The sequence below is a fragment of the Apostichopus japonicus genome, chromosome 9, assembly GCF_037975245.1.
Source record: "Apostichopus japonicus isolate 1M-3 chromosome 9, ASM3797524v1, whole genome shotgun sequence".
Classification (NCBI taxonomy): Eukaryota; Metazoa; Echinodermata; class Holothuroidea; order Aspidochirotida; family Stichopodidae; genus Apostichopus; species Apostichopus japonicus.
Genome location: NC_092569.1, coordinates 29827491 through 29852396, shown reverse-complemented (window position 1 = coordinate 29852396; position 24906 = coordinate 29827491). Strand labels below are relative to the sequence as shown.

The window sequence follows — 24906 nt, the reverse complement described above, 5'->3', positions numbered from 1 at the left end:
GCAATATCAATGACGTGGAGTGTTGCACTCATCAAAATATCAAATTAGTAACCGCTAATTGCAAGCCCACATATATCATTAGAAAAGTTTAGCTTTGATTCTGTTTTACAATGATTAAAACATGATAATTGATAAAGTAGGATTGTACCAATCACAGCTGTTTTAATGGGTCATTGGAATGTTTGAGGTCATTTATGGTTACTCATTTCATTTTTAGGTTGTGTCATTAATCTGTTAAATTCGTCCTTATATGTGAAAAGAGGAAAATTCATGAAGTTATTTATTTGAGTCATGGCCAGTGTTGAAAGATAGGTAAGGAATTGCCATGTATATGTTAGCACAATAAGAAAGAAGAAAAGTTAACATTGCTTTGTGTTTCATTTATTGCAGCTTTCTTCAACGCGAAAACATCGCAAGAGGAGAACTGGAAATTGATGATGGCGGACAGGGTCTGTTCTTGTAGCGATTTGTGGACACAAATAAAGAAAGACAACTCCCACAATGTGAACTTGGTTTGTGCCCCTTCGTCAGTCTGTGGAAGGACACTTCCAGTTACCTTAGTAACAGTTCATTGTGTGGTGTAGCAATAATAAGCTGTGTGATGGATGGCCAGTTTTGTGGCCACGGTCCGTTCTGGACCGGCTTCGTGGATGCAAGTATTCGCCACAACTCAACCAGGAAACAAGCACTTCTATGGAAAGAAGAGAAATCCCTTCAAACTAAATTGATTATATTTTCAGTACGGAGTCATGTTCAGGAGTTTGCAGGTCTGCAATGCATCGTGGGAAACAGCTACTCAAGACTGATCTTGAGTGTTTGGTTTTTTAAGATGGGAAACTTTTAGATGTTAATATAGAGAGGATGATGCAAGACATTGGTAACTGCATTCAAGAGATTGGTAACTGCATAACCTGAATTGACTAATGCTTGATTCAAGTAAGCTGTGTGAAGAATCTATAACATTCTACACTCTTTCTAACTAGTATACTTGCTTGGAACATTGCAATTAAAGAGGTTGCTGATTTTTGTTGTTTTTCATTAAAAAACAAAAAATTAAAAATAAGTCAATCAGGGCTATATCAATATCATGATAATTTAATGTTGAGTGAGTAAAGCCTGCAATCACTTGAAATGGGAACAAATGAACTTTTCTGTCATCTTCAAAACAATTTGTAAGTGTAAGATGTGTTTTTACCACATGATCCAGTCTTTTATCTTGTTTTGGCCTATCCATATATATTCCTAAATATGCCAAAGTTGATCCAATTGTGATGATATCTTTGTGCTGCAATGGCCTCAATGTTACCTTATCTGTTTTATTACACATTGGGTGTTGTATTTTGGGTTTTTTGCTCAATAATAGCTGAAGCATAATTAGGTATATTAAATGGACAAATACAAAGAAAAATCAATAAAACTCTTTGAAGCATTGTAGGGGATGGTCAGTGGTATTTAATCAATTAACTGGCATTGTTTTTAACTTATTTATTTATTTGTAGTATTTTCTAAGTCAGTTGTAGGCCTACACTTATTGTATGCTACCAGTATGTACATGCTGAGAACTTCTCAATTTTTTAAATTATTTTTTTAACACAAACCAAGTGGCTAAATATGTTTTATCTCGCTTAATCCTTTCTGACATTTCCTCAGTTTAGGAGAACTTGTCTGTTTGAATGTATAGATTTTATACTGTTCAGTGATTAAAATTAATTGTAGTTCAGTGGAGGTCTATAGAATTATTAATAGCTTTCAACATCTCTTGGCAGTTGTCTAGAAATATCAGAAATGTTTGCTCAGGTTGTGGATTCATTATCCTATTTCAATCATGACAGTAAGTTAGTATTAATTAACACATACATGTCCTGCCAAACTTATGATTATTTTTTTTTAGTGTGGGGAAAGAGTGAGGGGAGGGGGCAACATTTGTGGGCATTACAATAAACAGAAATCAACCAGTAATAATTCAGCAACCAGTGCAAATCGTTATATGTCTGTTTCCTCAACATAAAGTAATAAAGGAGAGGAGATGACATTTTGCTCTTGGAAGAAAGAAATATAGCGTTGGCGATCTTACTGTGAAATGAAATATCTTTGGATGATGCACATTGTAGATATTTTAGTAATTAAGAATATCTATAAACTCATTGTGACAGCATACAGAAGAGATGTTATCGAGTAAATACTAAACATAAGAAGCTGAGTTTTTGTAGTTTGGAATGTGAGGTAAAGTAGAAAAATTAAACAAATTGATTGAAAATCGGTCTTAAACGGGTGGTTGGGAAATCTCATGGAATGTTTCCTTGTTTTTACCGGTCTTTAAACTTGTATTCAACTTAACTGAGGTGCTGCAAGTCAACAGAGGATGTGTGCCACTGGCCACGTATGCATTCTGTATCATTATGGTCGAGGACCGAGAACCATAGAACCTGTTATTTAGAGAGTGCTCTTCACTTTCTCACTGGTCTGACTTTTGTATTTAACCATATGATAGTTAAATGTTAGAACTAATGTGCAGGCTTTCTTAATACTAATTTCATGTTCATCCTGGGCCTGGTTTTCCTGACTGTCAATGGATACCCAAATAAAAGTTACTTATTTCTGATGTCAACATTGCAACATGCAAGCCGGAGGGGCCAGCTAACATTTAAATGGTTAAAGGTTGATGGACAATGGTACAAGCAAGTAGCATCATTTATTAACTGTGTGAAATATGCTGAAATGAACAATGTAGATAGAAGATAAGATCAGTTTTCATGTAGAGATGCCACATATCTTGAAATGAAATGTAGGGGGAGTGGTAGTGATGATTTCTCATGATCTAAACAGGGATGAGCCTGCCAGCCTGGGGTGAAAAAAAGTCACGGACTTTTGCAAAAATTGCGGTATAGGCTCCAGTTTGCGTATGCTACAGTGTGTTAGGATAATACTTTTTGTCCCCGATCTAGAAAAGAAATCACGGATATTCCGCGAAATCGCGGAAAAGCTAATGCCTGTTTAAATGGCATACTACATAGCCCATCATATAACCTGGTATGTAAGTTTGGTACCTTAGCGTATGAAAACAGAACAGTCTTTGTTGGCAGGCTTAGCTCAAACCCTTGCCTGGAGTGAAGTAATCAAAATGTATGTATTTCAAAGGAAGTATTCTGTTTGGGTTCATAGATTCTCCAAGAAACTTTATATAATGATCCATAAGTTATGATTTTAATGTAACATCATATTTGGTGCATACATGGCATATTGATGCATGGCACATTGAAGTAGACATTAAGTAAGATTAGAATATGGTCATACTGAAAGTCACAAATTCTACACAGTGACTAATGCATCATCAATGTACTTAGCGATTACAAGTTACAGCCGTTTATTTTCATCAACTACACGAAGGTGTTTAGGATGAGCTTCAAGGTGCTAAGATACCAAAGTTTTGAATTTCACATCAGCACTGAAGATTTTTTGACTCTCTTCTTAGAATTCCAGGGCCATGAAAGTAAAACCATTTTTTTTTGTCTTAAAATGTTTGCCAGATATTTTTAATGTTTACTATGATATGCTGCAGAATTGGTTTTTATATTTAAGAGATATTTTCGTACTCTATTATAAGTAGTTAGTCACTTTGTGAATATTAGTGTAAATTTAGTCCAGGGGTTAGGTTTTTGTTTCTATAGCAACAGTCAAAGTGTTCTTAAAACTTGATATGCAACAAATACCTTTTTAATATGCAAACATATAAATGAATTATGCATAAAAGAAATCAGGACAAAATTGTTTCTTGGCTGAAATGAGATTTAAAACCGTTTTTATTTCTTTTCCATATTTAAAGGCCAGTTTTAGGTTTTTTGACATTTTACTTTGAATGGTTTATTTAAAGAATAAATACTTAAAGGTAATGTGGATGGTATAGTGCTCTCTGTTTGTTTGTCTTTCTTTTCAAGTTTTACTTTCAGTCATGAAATGATCAGAAGTCTTTCTTAAAGTTTAGTCATGATTTACGGTGTCCATATTTTTCCAAGGAAATCTTGGTACATGATTTTCATGTTGAGCCCCTTAATTTGAACAATCGTATGCTTCTCAGTGATTTTTTATCTTAGACAAAGTACTTCTTTCTGGATGAGGTGTTCTGAAGTTCAGTGGATATTTCTATGTGACATCCCCCTACATTTCTGCGTGACGTGTGTGGAGAGTCTAGAAATGAGTAGCCGTTAGGTTTTATAATTGCCCTAAATGGCACGGTCATATTCTTTAAGCGACGTTTCAGTTATTGCACAAGTACCAAGGAGATAGGAGTCAATAATATGATCAATGGTAGTTCTGCTTGGTGTCTATAGAACAAGTGTTGATTAATGCCAAGTTTACATAAGAGTAAATTTTGGCTGGCAGGCTTAAAGGGTGTGAAGACTCCCGTAAAAAGAAACGTTTAATGCCAGTAATTTGACCTAGTTTCGAATGAGGTGTAACAGAAGTGTTAATCACCACCATCGATCCCAGAAAATGCACACACAGCTTGCTACCGTCGGTAATTAGACACTAATGTACAGTCACTACATACAGCTGTGGTCAATCCCCACAGCCAATTGTACAAACGATACAGCGATGGAAATCTCAGGTCCAGCTAAAGATAACAATTAAGGTATCACGTTTCATTACTGTCTGCATTTTGTAGCGACACGAACAAAGTCACTTGGAAGCAACAGAAAGTTAACTTATTCAGATGGCCGCACGCAGTTTGGAGCGAGTCTTCAATGCCTTTAAATCTCTGCCTAATAACTTCAGTAATAATAGAATTAACTACACTCCTACGTGGAGTTGAAGCAATACTATGTCCTATGGAATTAGTCACCATAGTACCAATTGCCTGAAATCCATATCAGAGATTCTCCCCAGTAGCAAGCCTAAGCTTATTACTTTGTATGAGCCTATTGTTAATTTCCCATAGGACATAGCTGGAGTATTTGTAGGAGCAGCCCATGTCTAATAAGAACTATAAACCTCTAAACGATGAGATTGTGTGAGATTAATCTATATAAAAGTCCACATGATATCAAAATAGAATGTTAAACGGATGTTAGTGAAACTAAAACTAGCTCTATTCAATGAAAATTGAATAGAGCTAGTTCATTATAGAAAATCTGAATGTAGCGTAACTTTTTCAGATAGTTTATCCTTTACACAGGAGTGCAGTAAGACAATGAAACTAGCTCTATATCACTGAAAACTGAATAGCGCCAATTCAGTATAGAAACTTTGCATGTAGTTAAACCTTCAGATATTTCATTCTTGACACAGAAGTGGAGTAAGACAATAAAAACAACCAAGAACTAGAAAAGACCAAGTTATGTGTTTCAGGAAGAATATATTTGTAATATAAACATGGATTTCTTTTATAAATGAAAGACTATATTCTCAAGGTTTTGCAAGTTTTCAAGGTATTCTAATAAATGGAAGGATACATTATGCTACAAAATAAGTACAACAGTGGTAAGGACACAGGTTGGCTGGCTAAGTCAATCACTGAATACTTCAATACAGACATCACCCATGACATAGGTAATCTATCATGTCCACACCATCTGTGTAGGTGCCTGTGGTGGAGCCGTCCCATTCTCTTTGGGACCAGCACCACCGTCTCTCTGGAGCGCCGTGTCCGCAGCAGCTGTAACCATCTTCATCGCTGTACCATCCACCTGATCTGATAGGAAGTGACTTATTGTCTCGATAGCCTGGTCCATCTCTTTTTGCAGCGAGAGAATTCTGTCGGCATTCTCCTGAGAACTTTCCTCAAAGCCTGCAAGTTTATTTTCATTGTAGAGTCCACGCAGTGTGAAGTATCGGGTCAGGGCATCGTGAAGTCGCACCTGTAAACAGTTCAACTGAAATAAGGGGAAGACAACAATAAGTACAGATGTAAGCCATAGAAATTTTCATCATATTGAAACTTTCATTGCCCAACTGTTTCTAAATTAAATTACAGTTGGAATAATGCATAGCAGAAACCACTCATATGAAGGAATATGTATGGTTTGTAGCTCACATCTTTTATAAGACCACAAAACAAAGATTGATTGCTGACATTTGATGATACACTCTCAAGGAACAATTTCTTATGGGAACTAGGAAGGACCTTTTGAAAAAATCAGGGCCAATACTGATGGTCTTAAACCATTGACTTTGGCATCTACAAATTGTAGATTGGATTCGATGGTTGTAGATTGGATTCGATGGTTGTAGATGGGATTCGATGGTTGTATATTGGATTCACTGGTTGTATATTGGATTGGATGGCTGTAGATTGGATTAGATGGTTGTAGATTGTATTTGATGGTTATAGATCGGATTAGATGGTATTATATTGGATTGGATGGCTGTAGATTGGATTAGATGGTATTATATTGGATTGGATGGCTGTAGATTGGATTAGATGGTTGTAGATGGTAGTAGATTGGATTCGATGGTTATAGATCGGACTAGATGGTTGTATATTGGAATCGCTGGTTGTAAATTGGATTAGATGTTTGTAGATTGGATTAGATGGTAGTATATTGGATTGGATGGCTGTAGATTGGATTAGATGGTTGTAGATTGTATTTGATGGTTATAGATCGGATTAGATGGTATTATATTGGACTGGATGGCTGTAGATTGGATTAGATGGTATTATATTGGATTGGATGGCTGTAGATTGGATTAGATGGTTGTAGATGGTAGTAGATTGGATTCGATGGTTATAGATTGGACTAGATGGTTGTATATTGGAATCGCTGGTTGTAAATTGGATTAGATGTTTGTAGATTGGATTAGATGGTAGTATATTGGATTGGATGGCTGTATATTGGATTCGATGGTTGTAGATTGTATTTGATGGTTATAGATCGGATTAGATGGTATTATATTGGATTGGATGGCTGTAGATTGGATTAGATGGTAGTATATTGGATTGGATGGCTGTAGATTGGATTAGATGGTAGTAGATAGGATAAGATGGTTGTAGATTGGATTCAATTGTTGTAGATTGGATTAGATGGTTGTAGATTGTATTTGATGGTAGTAGATTGGACGAACTGGACTGCATTCTAGTAGTTTTGAAATATATCCTCACATTAGTATAGTGTGCATACTTCTTTATTTAACTACATACTGACCTGTTTGTGATCTTTTAGGCTTGCTTCCAGTCCAATTCTGATCTCAAACTCCTTCAGTAATTCTGTCTTTTGGTGATAAAACTTTTGCTGCAGTAACCTGTACTTTCCAGCATGGTCACCATTTTCTTGCAGGCATTCCTTCAGCTGAGCCTGTTAGAAAAAATACCTTACTTTGTTGAGGTGAATATGAGATGGATTTTATGCTTCTAGGACTGGTGTGATAAAGATCAAACAGCCACATTAAGTCAAATCTTGTTCTATTTGTAAGATATCACAGCCTTAATGATCCACCCCCCCCAAGCTCTCCATCCCACTACCCCAAAATCTTGACCACTTTCAACAACATGATGATGTAAGGAATTTTGTTATCGAAGTATAATTCAACCAGAAAGCCCATTACCAGTATTTTAGGATTATTTTAGTTTCTTACTAATAATACAAATTCTATTTCATTCTCAACCATTACTTTGATGATGCATACCAAAAATCATTGGTTGGTGAATAATTTTCACCCGAAGATTAAGAAATAACACAAACGTATAGAATTAAGGAATTTCAGAACTGAAAGCCTAAGCCCACCACACCCCGTTTGCACCACTAGGATAAACTCAAAACAGATCTATATGAACTACTACTACCATGTGAACTACTACTACTATGAGAACTATCTATGTGAACTACTACTACTATGTGAACTACTACTACTACTATGAGAACTATCTATGTGAACTACTACTATGTGAACTACTACTACTACTATGAGAACTATCTATGTGAACTACTACTACTATGTGAACTACTACTACTATGTGAACTATCTATGTGAACTACTACTACTATGTGAACTACTACTACTACTATGAGAACTATCTATGTGAACTACTACTATGTGAACTACTACTACTACTATGAGAACTATCTATGTGAACTACTACTACTATGTGAACTACTACTACTATGTGAACTATCTATGTGAACTACTACTACTATGTGAACTACTACACCATCTCTGCTCCAGTTTCCTCTGCCTCTCTATGGATACATTTATGCCTCCTACCCCTACTTCCTCTTCTGTCTCCATCTTCTTACCTCTAATTCCTCCAAGACTATCCTCCTGGCTTCCATATGTTCGAGATGCTGGTCATCTCCTTTCTCCAGTCTTGCTGCTACCTCTGTTAGGTTCTGTTTCAACTCCTTTTCCTGCCTCTGGCCTGTCTCTAACTTGATGGTTTGCTCCTCCAGGTCACCACTGATACCGAAGGGGAAGAGAAAGAGACAGAAAATAGATCAGTTTTAGGATTACTTGTCGTAGGTAGGCAATTACCCTGTTCAGTTGAGCTGCCCTGTATCTGTGTGTATGTGTGTGATGCTACAATACAATAACTGTAATTCAGTGTGCGGACTAGAACCATACCAATTACACTTGATACAGCCTGGAAACCCAACATGGAATGACATATTCCAAGCAAACCTTCAGATCTTGTGTTAATAGTTTACTTGTATATGTGTGTATGTGTGTGATGCTACAATACCATAACTGTAATCAAGTGTGCGGACTAGAACCATACCATTTACACTTGATACAGCCTGGAAACCAAACATGGAATGACATATTCAAAGCAAACCTTCAGATCTTGTGTTAATAGTTTACTTGTATATGTGTGTAAGTGTGTGATGCTACAATACCATAACTGTAATCAAGTGTTCGGACTAGAACCATACCATTTACACTTGATACAGCCTGGAAACCAAACATGGAATGACATATTCCAAGCAAACCTTCACATCTTGTGTTAATAGTTTACTTGTATATGTGTGTATGTGTGTGATGCTACAATACCATAACTGTAATCAAGTGTTCGGACTAGAACCATACCATTTACACTTGATACAGCCTGGAAACCCAACATGGAATGACATATTCCAAGCAAACCTTCAGATCTTGTGTTAATAGTTTACTTGTATATGTGTGTGATGCTACAATACCATAACTGTAATCAAGTGTTCGGACTATAACCATACCATTTACACTTAATACAGCCTGGAAACCACCCAACATGGAATGACATATTCCAAGCAAACCTTCAGATCTTGTGTTAATAGTTTACTTGTATATGTGTGTATGTGTGTGATGCTACAATACAATAACTGTAATTCAGTGTGCGGACTAGAACCATACCAATTACACTTGATACAGCCTGGAAACCCAACATGGAATGACATATTCCCCACAAACCTTCAGATCTTGTGTTAATATGTTACTTGTGACTTACCTGAGTTCTTCGATAGCTTCACTCGTATTCTTTATAACTCGGTCCATAAAATTCTCAGACTGGGATTGCTCTGCCAGTTTATTCTGGATGAAGTTAGTCCTGGCTGCCATGTAGTCTAACTTCTTCTGCTTTTCCAGGTAAGCAGTCTGTAAATAAAATAATAAAAATAAAACAATGGGAAAAGAACAGCAACATTTAGCACCTTAACCAGAATTGCACAAAATACATTGTGGTGTCCATGATGCAATAAGTTGCATCCTTTAGGAATCTGATATGTAAAGGTCCCTTTCTTTAGCAAAATTATACCTGTAAGGTTTCCACAACCTTTTTATGGAGTGTTAGCTCAGTGGTTAACGCCAGTGCCATTCAATCATAAGGGCCCCGAGTTCGAGTCACTCCAAGATTAATGTATGTCGTCCAGTTACACAGTTGTTGACAATTGACAATTCATAATCATGGATGTTAAATATGAATGTAAGAGACTGACTTCGGTCAGCTTGCGGCTTTGATAAGCCAATGATGGCTTCTTCGCGAGTTCCTGCTTGCAGGAGGATGTGAAATACATACATTGATACATACAACCTGTTCTCTATTTACCTGTAACTGTTTGTGTTTTGGTTCTAAATTGGATTTCTTCTCCTTCAGGTTGTTCTCAGTCTCAACATGTTTAACTTTCAGGTCACCGATGACGGTCTCCAAATCGGATATGGTCTGAAAATGCAGGGACACAAAAATATTGTTACAACTACCACTGCCATCCACCCCCCCTCCCTCGCTCCCTCCCTCCCTCCATCCCACCCCCTCTCAACCTCACATCTTTAGAAACCCAAATCCAAGCACTTGTAAAATCAATTTGCGAACCTTTTTTCTTTTTTAATTTATAGTTTTAATGATATGAGAATAACAGATATGCAGTATTCCAGCAAGAATGGAACTAAAAATCATCCTTAATATTATAGAGGAAGCAGCTCTTTGAAGCTTAGAAAACATAGCAATTATCAACTTTTAAGACAAAGCATTATGTTTGGTTTCATGGGTTGCAATATTTTGATGCCACTAATGTTGTTAGTCTTTCACAATACTCATTAAGACATATCTTCTAATCAACCTTAAGGAACTTTCAGGAAAAATGTTCGCTCAATATGGAAAATTTGGTTTATGGCATTAATGCAACATTGTTATTATTATTATCATTATTATTGCATTGATATAACATAATTATATCTGAGGGAAACACTATGTGGTATCTAGGTAATTATTTCCATCTATTGCCAGAAACTAGCTCATGCATCATTTAACTACCTTTAATCGGTCAGCTTTCATTGACCTTTGGCTCTCCACTTCCTTCAAGATTCCAGCGACCACATTTTCAATCTCGTTGGATTTCTTGCCGACTTTATCTCTCTTTTTCTTGGCCTCTCTTTGCAGCTTCTGGAAATCTGTGCTATCTGCTAATATCCGAGCTTGAAGGATTGTCCTGGCATGGGTCTCTTCCTTGTGCTGTTTGTGTAACCCTTCCATCGTCATCTACAGATTACAATGATAGATAACTGTTATTGTTTACAAGTATTCAATCGTACATAAGTTATGTGTCTCAACTGAATCCCTAGTATTGCCAAAATGTTCAGCTGATACCCTAGCAATAATCACTAACCTGTATCTGGTCTTCTTTAAGTGCCACTTTGTCTTTTTCTCCATTGAATTTGCCTCTCATACTGTTGTTAATGACCTTGGTATTTCTGTGTTCCTCATCAACTATTCCAGATGGGTTATGTTTTAGCTGATTCCCTAGCAATAATCACTAACCTGTATCTGGTCTTCCTTAAGTGCCACTTTGTCTTTTACTCCATTGAATTTGCCTCTCATACTGTTGTTAATGACCTTGGTATTTCTGTGTTCCTCATCAACTATTCCAGATGGGTTATGTTTTAGCTGATTCCCTAGCAATAATCACTAACCTGTATCTGGTCTTCCTTAAGTGCCACTTTGTCTTTTTCTCCATTGAATTTGCCTCTCATACTGTTGTTGATGACCTTGGTATTTCTGTGTTCCTCATCAACAACCTCCAGTTGGGTCTCCACCTTCTTCATCTCCCGTATTATTCGCTCCATATTCTTAGCATCAGCAACTTTCTGCCTCTTGCTGTTGTTCGAAAAAATTGTCAAGATTATTTTGTTCATTCGTTTTTGCTTTCTTTTCTCTTTTCCTCTCCCGTTCCTTGAGCACCCTTCCGGGTGGAGATGCACGCGTTATAATCACCATTATTATTATTATTTTAATAATTATTATTCTTAAGACACTGAAACAAAAGTCGGGCATTTCCTCAAACTGATTTTCCCTAAAGGTAAGCCAACATGCCTGATATTGATCAAGATTTTTTTGCTAAATAGTAGCTATAAATCTATAACCTATCCTCTGTCCCCATGGTGAATTTAAACAGTTGAGATATTCACAGATTAATGAAGCTAGGCATGGGTAGGAATTATTGCAAATCAAAACACAAAAACTTTTAAATAACTCAAATATCACATAGAATGACAGCAATTCTACCAATGAATGTCACCAAAACTGCCATTTGCCAAGATTTCCATTTTGGATGGGGGAAGGGGGGGGGGTGGGTGAGGAGGGTAATTGCCCTAAATATCCATCCATGAAGCAGGTAACAGCTTCCAAATAAGATTTATCAAAATATTATGAGGACCGACTCTCCCAGAATATGTATTCACCAGTGCTTGAGCTTGACTTGGATGTCTTCAATATCCATGCTCATCTCGTTACATCTTTGCTCTCTGCCTCTCAGCTCCTTCAGTCTCTCCTTGTTGGTTCTCTCTGCTACTTCTTTCAATTCCTTTATGTCTCCTCTCTGGAAATGACACCCAAGTATAAAATAAATAATGATGCTTATCATTCCAGTCTAAAACACTACTCATAGCAACTTACCTCATATCATTAACTTCAAAATTAAACAGAAAAAAAGCAAAATTTGTCATTTGTGAAGAAGCAATACAAGTATTTGAGAATCCTTTCCTCTCTGTTTTGAGTGGCTAGTCTGAGTGTGAGGAATAACCAAAGGATGGGAGTTTCAACCCAGGATTATTAAAGTTTGAAATAAATCCTTTCAACTAAAAACAATGAACTCGATGAGTTGACCGAGAGTAAAAACATAAAACTCTCCAGATTTTGTATATACGGCCTACTGTTGGGGTATTTCAAAACAACATGTTTTCTTTCATTTCCAAAAGGGTGTGATAATTCTGTTCTTTGTCATATCTCACCATTTCCAACCCTCCCCACCCCCACCCCCTTATCCTAATCTTAACGCTCTCTGTGCCAAGAGGCACACAAGGCCGAGTATTGTAGGTTTTAGGCCCTACAAGGGGCTCTATTGAAGTCTGCAGTTTCTGTAATCCGTAATTTTTTTAAGGGTGTATGTGATAAGCCTACAGCCCAACCTACAACCTGGCATGTTTAAACCTACCAGGGACTGAAGTCCCAGCCAGCATAGCTCTCCAGGTCACTGGATCACACAAGCCTCTCCACCACTACAAGGCGAAAGAGCCAAGGCGACCACCTCCCCCCCCCCCACCCCCCTGCCTTATGTTTAATGTTCACTGTTCCCATCTTCAGTTATATCCATTTTCATTATAGTCTTGGGTATCAATGAAGAGTCACCTTTGAATCTGAGAAATCTCAACTTGCTCATTAATTAATTTATTCTTTTGTCTGAGAGCATGTGAACCCAAATATACCCAAATGTATTTGTATGCACAAATGGACCCAACATCTTAAAAATATACCCCCAAATAATGCAGAATTAATTTCTGCCATTGCCAAACTTATAAAAAGAGAATCAGTTTGCCTACCATTTTATCAATTTTAACATTATACTGGTAGTTTTGATCGGCCAGTCGACGATGCTCAAATTCTGCGTCTACTATCATATCTTGTGTCTGCTTCACATTCTGTCCCTCCATCTTCTCTGCTGCCCTCGCATTTTCGTTGCGATTCTCTGCAAGACAGGTATGCATGATAGGAATGGCTTCCAGTTTGCTTAACAAAACTTAGCGACAAAACATTACCTCTCATATGTGAATGGATCATCTTACCAGGTTGAAGTGTCATTCCTCATTCCCCGTGATCACCACCAGACACCTTACAAAACTGTCATATTTCTCATTATTGCTCATCACTGTCCACTACTGTTCCTCCTAGGACATCCCAAACTGACTTGTAAAACCTTGTATGTTAACATACATCCATAGGAATTTGTCACATCATTTCCCCCTTATAATAATATAATAATAATAATAATCATAATCATAATAATAATAATAATAATAATAATAGTACTTATATAGCGTGTTCATCAGCAACGCTGCTCGAAGCGCTTTACAGGGATTGAAACAATTAATACACAGGAAACATTTAAAATACAGGAAACAATCAAAAGCAAATAGTACAAAAATATCGCCTAAAAGGTATATACCATAAAACTTATAAAAGGATAGAAAAATACATTAAAGCTATGGTTATACAAAAATAATGTACAGTATTTCCAAAAATTCCCCAAAATTGTTCACCATTTCCCAGAATTCTTGCCCATTTCTTATCTATATCGCATCTGCCTTTCATCTATATCGCATCTGCCTTTCATTTGACATAATGTGACTTTATTCTTCCCTGTATTGTTCTGAAGCTCAGTTTAGCATCCATTTCTGCGGCCTAAAACATGGAAATCCATGAATATTTGTATTTTACAATGATGCAAATTAGCCAAACTCTTACTCATATATTGCACATTACTGAATAACCCCTCCCCCCCCCCCATCCTCTCCCTCGCTATCCCTGTCCACTGCACTCACCTAACACAACCTTCTCCTGGGAATTGTTAAGTAACTTCCTCCTCAGGTCATTGCATTTATGACAGTAAGAAGTGTGAAGTGCTTTAGCTTCATCAAGCTCATGACTGCAGAGAGGAGTAGAAAGAAGGTAAATATCATCAGAAAAAAACAGGATTTTAATATTGACACAACTTAAACACCACAGACAATTACATTGAGTGACCTTAAAGCCAAATGGACAAAAGCTATTAGGTATTTTAAGTAGCAACACTTATATGTAACAAAGCTTCCTTCCATTACTGATTACTTATGTACAGTTTAAAAAGCAATTTATGTTCTACAGTATAAAAAGCTTATCAGTAAACAAACACAGCTTCCATGTAACAAGCACTGCCTCTATACATTAAACAAACCTCACTTCTTTGTAACATGTACAGCTTACATCAAACAAACGCTGCCTGTATGTAAGTATGTTATAGATTTAACCCAACGTATATATGTAACTGCAAAGCCTCCATGTACTATAAACCACTTGCACCATATGACAAACACTGCCTCCATGATGTACCAACCACTACCTCCATATACCAACCACTGCCTACTACCTCCATGTAACAACCACTACCTCCATATACCAATCACTACCTCCATATACCAACCAAACAAATAAACACAAAATGTGACAAATGGAGGTTAATACAGGCTGGTCTAATCTAGGGAGAATCCCATCAATACTACCATAACTAAAATGTGACAAATGGAGGTTAATAAATGCTGGTCTAAGCTAGGGATAATCCCCTCAATAATACCATGACTATCACAGGTTAATAAATGCTGGTCCAAGCTAGGGATAATCCCTTCAATACTACCATAACTAAAATGTGACAAATGGAGGTTAATATACGCTGGTCTAATCTAGGGAGAATCCCCTCAATAAAACCATGACTATCACAGGTTAATAAATGCTGGTCCAAGCTAGGGATAATCCCTTCAATACTACCATAACTAAAATGTGACAAATGGAGGTTAATATACGATGGTCTAATCTAGGGAGAATCCCATCAATGATACCATGACAATCACAGGTTAATAAACGATTATCTGATCTAGGGATAATGCCATCAATACTACCATAACTAACATGTAACAAATGGAGGTTAATAAACGCTGGTCTCAGCTAGGGATAATCCCCTCAATAATACCATGACTATCACAGGTTAATAAATGCTGGTCCAAGCTAGGGATAATCCCTTCAATACTACCATAACTAAAATGTGACAAATGGAGGTTAATATACGATGGTCTAATCAAGGGAGAATCCCATCAATGATACCATGACAATCACAGGTTAATAAACGATTATTTGATCTAGGGATAATGCCATCAATACTACCATAACTAACATGTAACAAATGGAGGTTAATAAACGCTGGTCTCAGCTAGGGATAATCCCCTCAATAATACCATGACTATCACAGGTTAATAAATGCTGGTCCAAGCTAGGGATAATCCCTTCAATACTACCATAACTAAAATGTGACAAATGGAGGTTAATATACGATGGTCTAATCAAGGAAGAATCCCATCAATGATACCATGACAATCACAGGTTAATAAACGATTATTTGATCTAGGGATAATGCCATCAATACTACCATAACTAACATGTAACAAATAGAGGTTACTAAACGCTGGTCTAAGCTAGGGATAATCCCATCAATAATACCATGACCATCACAGGTTGATAAATGCTGGTCTTTAGAGCTAGGGAGAATCCCGTCATTACTACCTGTGACAAATGGAGGTTAATAAATGCTGGTCTAATACTATCATTTAGTACTCACTTGATTGTAGTCAGCGCATCTCTCACTGAATCCAGTTCCTTCTTAATGTGTGCTCTCTCCATGTCAGCCTTCCCATGAGCCTCATGTGACTTATTTTGAGTTTTGGTCATCTTCTCAACCATCTTATTAAGTTCACCAATAGTCTTAAGTTAAATGAGAACAATAACGTAAACTTATTTCAAGTTTTTTTTTTTACTGATTATCATGAAGTAGTTAACTATTCTGTCCTTTCATACCAGAAGGAGCATAAAGTAGATTAAATCACATACCAAGAAGGTAGAAGTATCATCACTACCAAGGAACAAGTCCTCTAGACCAAATCAGTCTCTGCTTATGGTTATGCCCATCCAAATAACCCCACAATACCCACTTCCATTCAAGAATTTTCTTAATTATGTTACAAGCATACAGACATTAATTGAAATGAAAATATGATGGATAAAGCTTAGTGCAACCACCCCTTTGTCAGTAATTCTTAAAAGAGGGAGGAATTCCAAAACATTGCCTAACGTATTTACTTATTTGTAAATGCACAACTAGGTATATGTACGACATTTCAACCTCTATTGAAAGGTCATCATCCAATGCATATAAGGGTGGCTGATTGGTTTTATGTCTTGCGGTAACCTTAAAGATACCTGTCCTCTCAAATGCTGGACTATTTAAGTTCTTTATTCACATTTTTGGTCCATGTTTAACTCTCACCTGGTCCTGGGCCTCATCAATCCTTTTCATGGCTTCCATTTCTAAGTCCAGTTTTTCTTCCACAAGAGGGCTATATAATGGAGAGAAAATAAATACAAGATCACATGACAGAATGAAATGAAAAGAACCCATGGCTGCACATCACAGAATGACATCATAGCATCAGATAAATGCTATATCATGGAGAGAAAATAAATACAAGATCACATGACTGAATGAAATGAAAACAACCCAGGGCTTGCACATTAGAATGACATCATAGCATCAGATAAATGCTATCTCATGGAAAGAAAATAATTACAAGATCACATGATTGAATGAAATGGAACAACCCATGGCTTGCACATTAGAATGACATCATAGCATCAGATAAATGCTATATGGAGAGAAAATATATACAAGATCACATGACTGAATGTTCAAAACAACCCATGGCTTGCACATTAGAATGACACCATAGCATCAGATAAATGCTATCTCATGGAAAGAAAATAATTACAAGATCACATGATTGAATGAAATGGAACAACCCATGGCTTGCACATTAGAATGACATCATAGCATCAGATAAATGCTATATGGAGAGAAAATATATACAAGATCACATGACTGAATGTTCAAAACAACCCATGGCTTGCACATTAGAATGACACCATAGCATCAGATAAATGCTATATCATGGAGAGAAAATATATACAAGATCACATGACAGAATGAAATGAATACAACCCATGGCTTGCAGATTAGAATGACAACATAGCATCAGATAAATGCTATATGGAGAGAAAATAAATACAAGATCACATGACAGAATGATTTGAAAACAACCCATGGCTTGCACATTAGAATGACACCATAGCATCAGATAAATGCTATATCATGGAATGAAAATAATTGCAAGATCACATGATTGAATGTTCAAAACAACCCATGGTTGTACATCATAGATTGACAACATAGCATCAGATAAATCATAATTTGATAAAAGAGTAGTAATTTTAGACAAATAAGCCATATTTTGGGGGTTTTCCCCTTTGTTTTATCAACCAGCCTTTGAATTGATTACAGCTCCAGATACAACAGCTTACTGATCTGACTTTAGAAATAACAAGTGGATGTTCTTGATAGAAAATTTTACCAAATAGGTTATCTCTGCATGGTATGTTCGAATGGAAAAGTGGGGGCGCAGTGCTACAACGTTATCAATTTCACAGGTTAGATAGATGGCAAAGTGCATAAGTAGACTGGAAATGGGCAAGAGATGAGTAAAGCAAATATAAACTATTAGAAGAAATGGAGTGCTTCACAGAATACAAGAAGTAACATCACATCTTAGAAAGGCCACCCAACATCCCTCCCTCTATCTATAGTTTTATATGTGCAGAGTATATATTGCCTCTAATAAAGCGTTCCTTACCAATGTTTTTTGACGAAGGCGATGTCTTCATTTAGCCTGGCATTTAACATTTCACCATTTTCAACTTTGTTCTTAACTCTAGTTAACTGTCGCCCTCTGTATGAGCAATGCCACTTGAGCTCTGCGATATCAGCGGCACAGGCTTCGTGCTCTGCAAACAGTGAGGAGAGAATGATATTCCCATTATAATAATGATATCATAATAATCATCATAATAATAATCATAAAGATCATAATATAATAATGATGATGATATTAATAATAATAATAGTCATAATAATAATAATAATAATAATAATAATAATAATGATAATAATAATACTAATAATAATAATCATAATAATAATAATAGAATCATATATGCATTTGTAAAGCGCTTTTATCCAGTTTTAAAAAAAATTCTCAGAAGCACTGCAGGAGCAAAGTACACAAATTGGATGCAACATACAGAAGGCAAGCTCCAAGTTTGAAGTTGATTCTACAAGTCAGGTCTGTGAAATCTAACAGTGAGTTAACAAGATGTCAAGGTATCAAAATTATGCCAACAATTCAGAATGTTTTTCATGGAAACAGTTCCAGGTTGTCATGAATTTCTAATTTTTTTTCTATCTTTATTGCCCCATCCTAGAGAGAGTTAATTCCACTATCCATCATATTAACTCAAAACAAATGGAATACTCTATACAACTCTGTTACAAAGTAGTGTATAAAAGAAATTCAAATAAGCTGATTTTAACTTTACTAATAAAGAATAGTAACAACTACAGACCTCGATACTAACATAGTAAGAGGTAAGTAGGGTTGGCCTTGATGCTGCTATGAAAAGGTTACATGTTTAACTATTAAAGCATACATGCAAAAAGGTGCAGGCCTAGCCTACATACTACTATGAAAGTGTTGTACATTAGGCTAAGCATGCTAAGAGGGTTTAGCCTAGGTACTGCTACAAATTTCAAGAACAGTATGTTAGACTGTGATATGGTTTGAATTATCCTTTGATAAGCCCCCACAAGTTATCCTTGCTGGTTACTGTCTTTTATCCACGCATTTAAGCTCTCTCTAAACATGTTTCCTTGAATGATTCCATCAAACATCTAGAAGAAATAAGAAGAAAACCCCAAAACATCAAAAGAAACAATTCTACCTTTCTGTACAGCTTTTGGTAGCTCAACGAGTCTCTTGTGTGCTAGTGTGTCTATCTTCCCCTGTAACCATACCACTCGTTTCTTCTCCTTCTCCAGTAAACTCTCGGTGTCCTGACGATCAGATTCCAGACGACCTAGTAAGGTCACTACTTCGTCTATGACATCCTCCGCTCCCAGCTTTGGCAGCTCATCGTCTAGCATTTCCACGGACGGGAGATCTTCATCATGAAATATAGGTTGGAATTTTAAGTGAGTAACTATTATTTTAAGTACATGATAATATAACAATAGGACAAAGTACAATGACAGGTAATTATGTTGATGCATGGTAGCAATGATCTAACTTCAGGTTGCTGGTAGTCCTCTCTGTTGAATGATTTCTTTGTTTAGATACACCGATCAAAGGCAACCCTAGTTTTGACCATATCATAAAACAAGGAATCATACCCCAGTTTCATTGATAGAATTCAGAAAGTAGCAGGGAAAGGATTTCAAGAGACTGGCTTTTACTTTCAAAAATTATTTGACATAATGGTGTTCCCACCTGATAGTTTCATATCATTTCTTATAATTTGTTGCCAAAAAATATTTGAAAGAGTTGCCCTGAATATAACAGGTATGAATACAAGTACGAAAGGAGGTCTAAATACATAAAATGTATAAAACTCAAACATATTAATTGGCCCAATTAGCAGATTCACAGATCATCTTTGTTTTCTCTTCGTTTTTTTTCTTCTTCTGCAATTTGAAGCTACTTCAGAAGGAAATTGCCTCTTAGAAACAAATCTAGACCAAAATGCCAACAAACCAACAACAAATGAACAAGCAAGAAAATCAGGCAAATCAAAGCGACCCTCCTCTGTTTCCCTATAGTAATATACCTTGAGGCATGAATGCTCCGGTGCCTTGGATAAGTAAGTCATTGCTAATCGATGCCTCAGTAACCGGTCTACTCTCCAGTCTGGACCCATAAATGCTTCCATCTTCACTGGACTGAGCAGAGTCTGCAGCAAACCGCAGCTGTTTACGGCCTGGAATTAAAAATGTATTACTTTAGATTGTGATACAAGTAAGGAACACATGTATGTGTGTATGTGTGCATTTGTTTTGTATGCTGACTGAGGACTTGAAAAACAAAAGAATTCCAGGTCCTCGGATGTTATTTCTAAAGAATAACCACGTCCTCCCAAGAATTATTTTGTTAAATGGGTATTATTAATGTTAGTGTATGTGGATTTGAACAATGGAAAAAACAATGGGGTCCTCAGTCTGAATGTAAACACACAGCAGCGTGGGTGCGTTTGTTTTTCTATCTGACCAAGGACTTGAACAAAAAAATTCCAGGTCCTCGGTTGTGATTTCTAAAGAATCACCACGTCCTCAGAAGAATTCTATTGTATGGGGTATTGTTAAGGTTAGGGTACGTGGATTTGAACAATGGAAAAAACAATGGGGTCCTCGGTCTGAATGTAAACACACAGCAACGTGTGTGTGTGTGTATGTGCCTGAGATCATTTTAATATACAGAAATGTTCAAATGTAATGTCCGTGTGAGCATAAATGGGGAAGCATTGTCAAGTTGGTATGATTGGTTAAATTAATGTTAAATACATGTTTATTAACTGAGTGAATGGGGTCTGACCTGCTGAGAGTTTGCTCCCTAGTCCATGGCGTCCCTCTTGATAGCTCGGACCATCATCCACCACTGAATTCAAAGACGAAGATCTCTGGCTTAAAATTTCAAGTTCCACCTCTCTACTCCACGCCTCAATCTTATCTTGGAGTTGCTGAAGATGGTGGATCACATTACTGATACTCGGGGATGTAGGTTTACGAAAGTATAAGTTCCTTCGTTTGAAGAGCTTCTCTTGCAGACGGGGCCATCCGTCGGGCAATGGATAAACCACATCTGAGGAGCGCAAGGTGAAAGCAAAATGGATAATTAGCAAACTATCATTAATCATAAAATGAATGGTTGTTTTATTTCTGATTAGCTCGTTTTGTTTCTTCACTTTAAGAAACTATACAATTCCTAATAAACTTTTGCCAACTTCATTCATATTTCTGTCTTCCTTGCAGTATTCACTGATTTAAGATCCTGTTTCTGTTATTAAAATAAATTTCACTGATTTTATTCCCTTTCCTGTCATGAATTCATGCACTTTTGACCAAGTTTGCTACTTGTCTGTAATTAACAATGTACGCATGAGAACAGTTCATTCAGTGCTCGATTTTCCAATAGGCAGATGATGTAAGTGCCTAAGGGTCCCCCCCCACCATCTCCCAACCCTCTTTAAGAGTCAATATGCCTCTCTGATCATTTCTCCAGGCAAGGCATAACAACCTTTCTGCTTTTGGGTTGTGTCAAGGCTGACAAAAGTGACATAATATTTTTAGATGCTTATTTCATTTGTTGACCTCAATGTCAATGTCTAAAGCATCTTCATGTCCTCCATGGTGGTTCCCTTTCTTAAATCCCCTCATTTTGAACTGTCGGCATTCATAAATGATAAATACATACAAAGCAAAGCACATGTACATCTAAGCTGCACAGAACCTTGTTTCTTACTTACCAAGACATTCAGACTCTATGACAGTTTGCTGTTCATCCTCTTGTAAGTGGTCTCCTTCAGCTGTGATATTTTCTTCGGCCATTTTGACTGTGTTGGAAATAAACGTTAACTCTTGCTATGAATCGTAACAGGGTAAAATACTGTAGGCGTGGTCAAAATCTATTATAAAGAGTCTTACCAAATGAAAGTTGGTTCTATCAACTTATGAACAAGACTTAACAGGAAAATGTTGATATTCACAAACATCAACCCACCCCCCCCATCCCTGCCCCACTCCCATACCAATGACTCAGCCATAAAATATAATATAACATTATTTGAATACTTAAAACTGAAAGAGAGTCTGATGCATATATCTACTGTACATGTAATAAGTTATAGGTAACTATCCCTTCCTACTAAAATACCAATGTTACTGTTACTCTAAACAATCACAAATAAATAAACTGGTTCCATCAAATGGTTCCTGGTTAGAACCGTCAAACAGCCTGTGGGTTACAGTAGTATGTGGCTCATTTTCCCCAAAACCAGAATTCATTCTTACATGTATGTAGCACAGACTTTCAAGGGGACAACACACAGTATCAGAGGTACTAATCTAATTTGCCTAATTAGCATCAGGGCTGAAGAGTGTTACAGTCATTATTTGGTAGTGCTAAAATATAACCGGTAACTGCACCATTTTTACTAGAGAACAAAACTTTGTTGTTCTCTAGGAAATGGAGCACAATGGGCGATCTTTGATATTATCATCACGATATATGTTCTTCAAAAGCACACAGTTTTCCTATTATAATGTGGCTGTTGATTTGACCTTGAAATGCAACACATTTGAAATGTTTGCATAATTTCATCAGGGCTATGCAACTTGAGTGAGTGATAAATTGTAAGCAACTTTCAGAGGCACTTTCAAGTTACAAACCTGCAATCTCAGAATTTTCCATTCTCGTGGCTACTCGCAGACCATCCTGGATAAACTGTACTGTAGGTCACAAGTATAATAAAACATGGTTTACTAGAATGCAATCACCAATGAATGAAACATATCATTACCTAGATATAACTTAGTTCATCTGCAAGCAATTTTCCATAGTTTGCAAAGACAAATAGAGTTAACATTAAAGTCTATCAAAGCTACTGTGAACAAATAGCTGCAGAGTCTAAGTAGTTTTATCATGTGGTTGAGAACTGATCTAGATATATCACTGTACATTGTACCAGACTATATACCCACTCAAACAAATAACTGTCATAGAAGAAAGCAGAAAATCATTTTGTCTCTTTCACACAACTATCTAACTTACGAGCTGATTTAATAAGTTTGAACAAAGGCCTACCAGTAACAAGGCAGCTCTTAAAATTTACCAAAAGAAGGGACAAACTATGTCTTTCAATTTGCATATGGGGTAGGCTAATCACATATAAATAGTAAACAAAGTTATATGACATAGTCAAAGAACATAACATTTGTTAAAACAAATATAGACAATTTAAGAGACTTTGCCATCATCATAAAATCTGGTAATAAAGTTTTCTGTCATTAACTTCTATCATTCAACTGTGTAGTTTCATTGATGGTTTCATCAGGCATCAGCAGAATGAAACAGATACTTGTATTTAAAGGTCTCAGTCAAAAAAACTCAGTGGAATGAAACACCTCCGTAACTTCACACATGCATTATTTAAAGTTAACTGTATATATATACCTTTAGGTAAATGTGTGAAATAATTTCATGAAAGTGACTCAGAATAGGCTACACATAACTGATGTTTTCTTTTTTACCAGATTAAGTTAAATATCAGTTTTTGTTGAGGCTGTGTAGATAACAACTGCATTAAGAAATGGTTACAATTCACTTCAAAACATGGTCGAACCCGGTGTCTATCTGTGCAGCTTGCCAGCTACATATATCCGGTATTCAAAGTTAGGGAACATGTCAAGTTACCATATGCCACCATACTAGTACTTCTAAAAGAAGGTCAAGCTGTATAACTTAGTTGTTCTTTCGAAAAGATTACTTTGAAACATTGCACTGATTGGTTTTGGGATTGTGACTGCACCTTCTCCCACTATGTAAAATCAATGATGATAACGTGATGGTTAGTGGATCACACTTGCATATGAAGAAGTATCATAACTAACAGAGAGGCTAGGCTATATCATTCATGTTAGTTTTGGTACAAATGTAACTTCTTTATTGACATTTTGTTAAACTCTTGCGCAGAATGCTCCAAAAAAGTAATTCTTAAATCGCAGTTTCACACTATCTTGCTCTTTGGCAGCTGTTTTGCCATTCTCACATACTTGACTGTCTTTGGCAATTTAAGTGAATGTTATTAGGCAAGCAAAGAAGTAACATTGGGCTCATGCTAGTGGCTACTGACATTTGCCTAAGTGCCAACTGGGGACGTAAAGGGAAAATGATCATTAGCTTGGTAAAAATTGGTTGTAATGATATTTCGCATCATAATGTTGGCAAGGCCGATAGGAGGCCTAACTAGTCCACATACAGCATAACGTAGGACAGGTCCACATACATGATGCATGTATCTAACGTAATTAACTTAGGGTTTATGTATACCATAAATAAACACGGTCGCAATCACTTGGTCAAGGTACGTTAGACGTAGCCTAGCCCAGAACCCCTACAGTATAACGCTTCGTTAGGGATAAATGTTTGGAATAACCTAGTAACAATCTGGGACTGCATTCACACGTATGCTTCTGCGTAAGACCAGTCACAAAGCTTCCTAGAATTACGCAGGTGCACAATATCGATGTGTTATGGTTGGAATTGACACTTACTGTACAGGACGGAGGAAACTCCTACGTCTTTCAGGGTTACTTTCCAAATTTTCGTCGTCCCCACTTTTTGTTTACGAACAGTTATAGCTGCATTGTTAATTAGGTACAAGGAGGTCAAAGGTCAACTTGTGTGTTGTAGACATATGCCTACATCGAGTGTACC

General features: G+C 36.7%; 2 protein-coding genes across 5 annotated transcripts in view; one reads left to right on the top strand and one right to left on the bottom strand.

Moving 5' to 3' along the window:
- The window catches only part of LOC139974103 (peroxidasin homolog), a 77038-nt gene extending 73137 nt beyond the window's left edge, over positions 1–3901 (top strand). For all 3 annotated transcript variants that reach the window (XM_071981018.1, XM_071981020.1, XM_071981019.1), the window contains one exon: positions 391–3901. In XM_071981018.1, coding sequence (XP_071837119.1) covers positions 391–435 — 45 coding nt within the window. In that variant the 3' untranslated portion in view covers positions 436–3901. The remainder of the gene's footprint in view (positions 1–390) is intronic.
- LOC139974105 (coiled-coil domain-containing protein 178-like) lies at positions 3498–24880 on the bottom strand. 2 transcript variants are annotated; one of them, XM_071981022.1, is made up of 19 exons: positions 24744–24880; positions 22860–22919; positions 21938–22024; positions 21007–21273; positions 20246–20395; positions 19364–19582; positions 18220–18370; positions 16803–16872; positions 16098–16240; positions 14275–14378; positions 13276–13421; positions 12139–12275; positions 11371–11554; positions 10715–10939; positions 10010–10123; positions 9413–9558; positions 8229–8388; positions 7140–7289; positions 3498–5870 (listed from the first exon to the last, which is right to left on the bottom strand). In XM_071981022.1, exons 2-19 carry the CDS (start codon positions 22879–22881, stop codon positions 5556–5558), a joined length of 2790 nt encoding a protein of 929 aa, XP_071837123.1. In that variant the 5' UTR covers positions 22882–22919; positions 24744–24880; the 3' UTR covers positions 3498–5555. The 2 variants fall into 2 exon arrangements, with proteins under 2 accessions (XP_071837123.1, XP_071837124.1); XM_071981023.1 differs by lacking the exon at positions 24744–24880 and adding an exon at positions 24520–24662.
- Positions 24881–24906: the final 26 nt, after the last annotated feature.

Excerpts from the sequence above, each read along its gene's own strand:
- LOC139974105 (XM_071981022.1), bottom strand. The coding sequence starts at position 22,881 with ATGGAAAATTCTGAGATTGCAG. Across the intron at positions 13,422-14,274 it reads CCAGGAGAAGGTTGTGTTAG|AGAATCGCAACGAAAATGCG; the intron begins GTGAGTGCAGTG and ends CCTGTCTTGCAG. Across the intron at positions 11,555-12,138 it reads CAAGTCAAGCTCAAGCACTG|CAAGAGGCAGAAAGTTGCTG; the intron begins GTGAATACATAT and ends TTCGAACAACAG.